This window comes from Orbicella franksi, chromosome 2 (genome assembly GCF_964199315.1).
Source record: "Orbicella franksi chromosome 2, jaOrbFran1.1, whole genome shotgun sequence".
NCBI lineage: Eukaryota > Metazoa > Cnidaria > Anthozoa > Scleractinia > Merulinidae > Orbicella > Orbicella franksi.
In genome coordinates this window covers 19,602,980-19,609,923 of record NC_138146.1, presented here as the reverse complement: position 1 = coordinate 19,609,923, position 6,944 = coordinate 19,602,980, and the positions used below count along the sequence as shown (strand labels likewise).

The window sequence follows — 6,944 nt, the reverse complement described above, 5'->3', positions numbered from 1 at the left end:
AACTTCCACTAATGGCCTCATCTCTACAATGGCCATATCTCTACAATGGCCACTTTGTTTGGTTCCAGTAGACAGTCTATACTTTCACTCTTACTTTAACCTCTCTACAACAGCCACCTGTCCACGACGGCAATGGTCTCTGAAACGAATGATACCAGTTTTGCCTCATGGCAAGTTCGCCCCCACTATAAAATTTCTATTTTGAGTTCACCCCAAAATTTTGTGTTCATATTTATGTAGTTCTTATCGAGTTATTAAACGTTTTCGAAGAACCATTTCAGTCCATGTATGTTTGATCAGCTTAGATGATGATTATTCACTTGTTGCAGCTGGCACGCACATAGCAACAAAGTCAAACGGTTACTGGTCATCTTGCCACCACTAGAGAGTCTCGCCACCAACGAACTCGCCACCAAGTGAAGTCACCTTGCCACTAAGCCAAGTTTCCTTGCCAAGGCAATGGATAAAAAAAAACGAGGAATAATCTCTATATGCGACCTGATCTGGTTGGGGGCAAACTCGATCAAGTTGAGTCGATGTGGGGGCGAACTCAGAGGGGGCGAACTTGCCATGGGGAGAAACCGGCAGCTACCTCTAAAACACATCCTGACTGCCAAAATAACCTCTTGACAAAGGCTAGGACTTAATGACTAACAAGTGGTGTACATAAAATCCTATTTTTCATTGTAAAAGGTCACTAAACTTGATCCATACCACATGTAATTGGTCTCTGTTTCTGTTTAAGTGATATATTTTGATTGTGAAAGTGAAGAATGATCGTCGCAGTTAATTTTCCAATTTAAGCAACTGGAAAGAAGAAGCCTGAAAAAAATCAGGGCTTCAACGGGATTCGAACCCGTGACCTCTGCGATACCGGTGCGATGCTCTACCAACTGAGCTACGAAGCCACACATTGGGAGCGAGGTCAATTAATTGAGTTCATATCTTCCCGTGAGGAGTGAAATGATGTAAAGTTTACATGAAATATTTCATATATGAACTGCGGTTATAGGTGAAAGTGAAGAATGATCGTCGCAGTTAATTTTCCAATTTAAGCAACTGGAAACAAGAAGCCTGAAAAAAATCAGGGCTTCAACGGGATTCGAACCCGTGACCTCCGCGATACCGGTGCGATACTCTACCAACTGAGCTACGAAGCCACACATTGGGAGCGAGGTCAATTAATTGAGTTCATATCTTCCCGTGAGGAGTGAAATGATGTAAAGTTTATATGAAATATTTCATATATGAACTGCGGTTATAGGTGAAAGTGAAGAATGATCGTCGCAGTTAATTTTCCAATTTAAGCAACTGGAAAGAAGAAGCCTGAAAAAAATCAGGGCTTCAACGGGATTCGAACCCGTGACCTCCGCGATACCGGTGCGATGCTCTACCAACTGAGCTACGAAGCCACACATTGGGAGAGAGGTCAATTAATTGAGTTCATATCTTCCTGTGAGGAGTGAAATGATGTAAAGTTTATATGAAATATTTCATATATGAACTGCGGTTATAGGTGAAAGTGAAGAATGATCGTCGCAGTTAATTTTCCAATTTAAGCAACTGGAAAGAAGAAGCCTGAAAAAAATCAGGGCTTCAACGGGATTCGAACCCGTGACCTCCGTGATACCGGTGCGATACTCTACCAACTGAGCTACGAAGCCACACATTGGGAGCGAGGTCAATTAATTGTTCCCAATGTGTGGCTTCGTAGCTCAGTTGGTAGAGCATCGCACCGGTATCGCGGAGGTCACGGGTTCGAATCCCGTTGAAGCCCTGATTTTTTTCAGGCTTCTTCTTTCCAGTTGCTTAAATTGGAAAATTAACTGCGACGATCATTCTTCACTTTCACCTATAACCGTAGTTCATATATGAAATATTTCATATAAACTTTACATCATATTTTGATTGTGTTACATAAGTTTTTATGCTAAAAGAGCATATTTTAAGAAAAGAAATGTTGCAGTCCTGAAAAAGAAACAGGTGTCATGCTACACCCCTTCCTCCCCATAATGGCCACCTCTCTACAGTGGACAATTTCCTCTGTTCCCATGTCACCACTGTGGAAAGGTTTGACTGTACCATTTAGCAGGAAACTTATCATTGATATAAAGACTTAAGTTTCGACTACGAAATAACACCAAGATTTGAGAGAATCTTGTAGATATTAAATTTACAGTAACACATATCATTATTGTTGCTTATGAGTAAAGGGCCATTACTGATAGTGATTAACTTTCTGGAAAATAGCAACACTAGCGCAGCGTGGGAATATAGTTGGGTGGAGGACATCTAGAAAAGAGGAGGTTTCAAAATGTAGCTAAACATGGTCTGGTACAGGGTAATTGGGTAAGGGTTCTCCCAACCCGAGGAATCACTGTCAAGGATTTTTAGAATGGGGTGGCAATTATATTGAAAAATAAAACAAACATGAAAAACCCACCATCATCTTTTGCATGAACATCAGCTCCATATTGCAACAAGTATTCTACAACTTCTTTTCTACCAAATCCTGATCAGTAAGAAGAAAAATCCGTTGTATTAACAGTTAACAAGGCTTTTAAAATGTCCACAAAAACACTACAGTACTTCATTGTCAGGACTTCCAAGGCTTTCAAGGCTATTAAACCAATAAATTAGACGTTTATAGATCAAATAATTCAAGAATCTGTTGTTCTGTTCATTCAGCCATGCTTAGCGGGATAGCATGTATTGTATGTCTCGTGTTTTGAACTCACAATCAATAGTTGCCGTAATAAATTGTGGTGCTTTAAAAAGTGCTTGCATACATTGAAATGGAATGGAGGAGGTTTACAATGATCTGAAAAGTGTCATACAACTAACGAAACGTAAACAAAAGTTAAACGGTTGCGACGTAAACTTCTGAAAGGCGACCAGCTCACGAAAACATTTGAGGATTTCGTAAAATTTTAGCCATCACGCAGTGCTATTCGTAATGGCTTCAAAAAGGTGAGATTCTTTTACACCGAAATGGGAAAAAATTCACAGCTATCCTCTCGGTGAAAAGGCTAATAATGAAGAGTTAAAAGTAACACAGAAAGGCAGAATCAATGAAAAGGATAAGCTTGAAGCTCTTCAGTAATCGAGGAAATGGTGAACTTTGTCAACACACTTGACATCTGCAGTGAAATTCAATTTAGACAACTCGAGCACCTTTCAATTTACTAAGGTTCAACAGAGAAGAAAATTTCAAATTCAAAAGAGGTAAAAGTGGAAGTTCTGTTCCTGAGAAAAAACGAGTGACTTTCTCTAAAAATGTTGACATCAAGGGCGCCGTTTGTGTTTGTTTTTATTTCCTTGGCTTACCTGCTGCAAAGTGAAGCGGAGATGACTTTCTGCCGGCGGTATCTCTGAGATTCACATTAGAATTGACGTTCACTATTCGTCGAACTTTTGTAATGTCACCATTCCTACAAGCTTCGAACAATTCTCTTCCCCCCTCGCACGATTCGGTATCAAAACTATGACTGCCATGAAGAGGCTTTCTTGTCGCCATATTGGCTTGCCAGCCGCAAGCATAATTAATGTAGTGACGTCACTACAACAAAGTACTGCTTGGTTCCATTGAACAAAAGAAGGGAAGAAGTCAGAGAAGTCGGATATTTTCACCAAAAGAACAAAACAGAGCGAGATGACTGGTGAAACCTAAAGATTCACCAAAAGCGTGTTTTATGCTTGAGATAAATTAATAATTTACTTCTAGGAGGATCAAATCTTTGCTATCAGGCTACTTCCTGGAAGTGATTTGGAGTATTTTAATACTCCAAAAAAGGCAGGGGAGGGCACAGGTATTGATTTACTGGATAAACACTCTTTGCACAACCAGGACCAGAAGACAGTGCAGGTCTGGCTGTTTTCATGGGATTCATGTCTACAGTAGATCAATTGAAATCGTGCTACTTTGATTGCATCTAAATTTCAAGATTTAACTTTCCATTTAGGGACGTAATAGACCTATAAAAATATAAAGTGCCGTCATGTTACAACAGAGTTGGCCCGGTCAGTGTGAAACGCAGACTCTGGACTGCAGCCTGGGGCTAAAATGCAGACTGAGGGTAAACTGCAGACTGCGGACTACAGACTTTTTAACTGAATCATGTACGTTACCATTTCCATCATTAAAAGCTAAGCGTAAACAGGCTAGCTGGAGCATTATTTGGGCTGACCTGAGTGATATTCAGGCTAACCAAAGTGATATTAAGTCTAAGCAGAGTGATATTCAGGCCAACCAGCAGACTTACACTGCAGTTAGCCTGATATTCCCTACCCCATTTATGACTTGACCAAAAATTTGAAACCCTATTTATGACCTGACCCTTAAATCAAAATCCTGTTTCAGACCTGCATTATGATTGGTTCCCTGGTTCAGACCAATGTTAAGTTACCATAAACATAATTTGTGAAGGGCTTTTGTTGTTTTTCTTTTCGAAAATGATGAAAAAGTGGCTTCTTCTTAAAAACTTACCAGTATGAAGGCTAGAGTGCAAAAACCATACCCTATTTATGATCAAAGTCAGCTAGAATCTATACCCTATTTATGACCAAAACGGCTGAAACCACACCCTTTGGGGCTGCACATACCTATATAGCTCATATAAGGGAGTACCCCCCCCCCTGGCCCGGGGGGATTCTACACTTTGAGTAGAACTGTAGTCTACAGTCTGGAATTTACCCCTGGTCTGGAGTCTGCATTTTACCCTTGGTCTGCAGCCTGCATTTTACACTGACCAGGATTGGCAAACTTTCCATTATTAGCCATTATTGTAACAGAATCATGATGTTCAAGTTATGTGATGATGCCTTTTGTAGATATTTGCAGGGTCTGAATTTTTTTTTTTTTCCAGCACAAAATTATTCAAAGACAATATTATTAATGAGAAGATCTGGCTATATTTATTTATTTTTATTTAGAAGTTCAACTTGAACTGTACTACATTAGTATTGATAGTTGGGAAAAAATAAAATAATATAAACACAATTTGTATCAGGTGTGCATTTTTGATGGTATATTCAATCCTTATATCTTTCAGACGTCGAAGTGTAGGTGAGCATATTTCAAGATAAAATGACTCTCAATGTGTATTTATTTTTAGTATAAATCTACTAGCGTTCTATCATGAATGCTGTTCTCTAATTGGCTATGCTACTCACTATCTATTCTGTGATAGATAGTGAGTAGCGTAGCAGTGTATGCTTGTTAACAAAATGACGGCCGCTTCTTAACGTTTTCAAGTGTCAGTAAAGAGGATTTAGATAAAGTTTTGAACGACTAGCAGAAAACAATTAGATTATTCCCTCTTGATTTCTATGCATGATGGTTGACTCGGGCAGCGCCCTTGTTAACTATCAAGCAATAGAAATCGAGAGCGAATAATCTAATTTTCTTTGTTTTGTTGATGAATGGATCAATAGTTAACCTGATAGTTTAAGAAAAACCATCAACAAAATTTCCATTTTTAAGAATAAGGATAGATAATAAAAGATACCCTGTAAACAGACTATTATGTGCTGCAGGTATTTTTTTTTTTTTTTTTACAGTGAATGCAGATGGGTTTCTGCCTTTCCAGAGTTGTGCTCTAGAAGCACCTGGGTGCACAGGCAACTAACTTTTGCCTTTGGGTGACTGGAAAAACTTGCTTTTTTCATATATAAGCTTAATTGCTGAGCATTCAGGATTTCATGGTTAGGAACTTTGGGGCTTCTCTTAATTTTTCTTAGACCAGAGCCTTGCTGTCTGTCTCCTCATTTGTGATATATACCGCTTTATAGTTCTATCAGAGTAAATTGCATAAGCTTAAGGCCTAAGTTTTACTTGAAAAGCAGAAAGTTTTTCAGCACTGATGGAATTTCTAAGCTATTTATTTTATCAATATAACCAGTCCAAATTGTTTTTCTGACATGGCATCGGCATAAGTCTTGAAGGGGCCTTGGGTTACACTTGTATTCGAACAACTTTAGAACGCTTTCTTCGCAGACAATGAGCTGTCCGTCATGGTTTATTCTCATTTGCCCTGTAGGTTTGACATCTGATGCCACCAGATGTGCATTGCTACCTTCTGTCATTGACTCAAGCAACACAATTTTACTTTCATTTGCAATGATTAGATTTTCTCCATCATGGACAAGTCCAACTATGCCCTCATCAATCTGGTGTTCTTGCCCATTAAGCCTGTAATACGTGATTTTCTCTTGTTCCTGGATCTGTACCTCCTCTTCTGAGTTCATGCACACTTTCACACTTGATAAAATGGGTGGGCAATCAGAAAACGTCGCAACCTTGAAATCCGGAGAACAGCATAGTAATATAATTCCACTTTCAGCTTCCTCGTCTCCAGGAATAATTTCTCTGGATTTGAGGACCTTTAAATTATCCCAGTCTACAAAGATTTCATAAACACCCTCCCCACCATTAAATGCATCTGTGACAAGAAGATTCCTCCTTGGAGACAAAGCGATCGGTCCCGGGTAAGTCATCGTGAGATATTTGTCTTCTATCACCAATTCACGTGACTTGGCATCTTCGTCTTCGTCTTCGTCTTGGTCTTCATCTTCATCTTCATCTTCGTCTCCTCTGTCTTCGTCGCCGTAGTCTTCTTTTGCAGATTCAGCTGAATTACATTTGTCTTTATCAAGATTGAAGACTTCAACTGCTCCCCCATGGTGTGCTTCTGATGAACTGACCGCAATACGATCACCTGGTACAAACAAGGTGTCACGGAAGTTCTCGCCAAACCCTTCGAATTCAGCTACCACTTTCCCACTCTTTGGATTCCACACCGAAACTCCTTCATTATAATTGAAAGTGGCATACAAACCCAAAGCTGGGTTGTAATCAACTCCATTTGCGCTTCTCACTCTTCTTGGGATTTTAATCTCTGAAACACAGTTGTTTGGAATAACCGTGTGTTCGTGTGCCATTTTGA

General features: G+C 39.5%; 2 protein-coding genes across 2 annotated transcripts in view; both read right to left on the bottom strand.

Annotated features, from left to right (window-relative positions):
• The window catches only part of LOC145478501 (poly [ADP-ribose] polymerase tankyrase-1-like), a 24,874-nt gene extending 21,323 nt beyond the window's left edge, over nucleotides 1–3,551 (bottom strand). The window contains exons 1-2 of the mRNA XM_081456542.1: nucleotides 3,328–3,551; nucleotides 2,444–2,512 (exon numbers count right to left, since the gene is read on the bottom strand). Of these exons, the coding sequence (XP_081312668.1) occupies nucleotides 2,444–2,512; nucleotides 3,328–3,517 (259 nt within the window). The 5' untranslated portion in view covers nucleotides 3,518–3,551. The remainder of the gene's footprint in view (nucleotides 1–2,443; nucleotides 2,513–3,327) is intronic.
• Nucleotides 1,705–6,944, bottom strand: LOC145478519 (uncharacterized). Its single transcript, XM_081456570.1, has 2 exons — nucleotides 5,173–6,944; nucleotides 1,705–1,852 (listed from the first exon to the last, which is right to left on the bottom strand). The coding sequence occupies exon 1, from the start codon at nucleotides 6,937–6,939 to the stop codon at nucleotides 5,830–5,832; it is 1,110 nt and encodes a 369-aa protein (XP_081312696.1). The 5' UTR covers nucleotides 6,940–6,944; the 3' UTR covers nucleotides 1,705–1,852; nucleotides 5,173–5,829.

What these genes read in the sequence shown, in the direction of transcription:
- LOC145478519 (XM_081456570.1), bottom strand. Translation starts at nt 6,939, where the DNA reads ATGGCACACGAACACACGGTTATTCCAAACAACTGTGTTTCAGAGATT.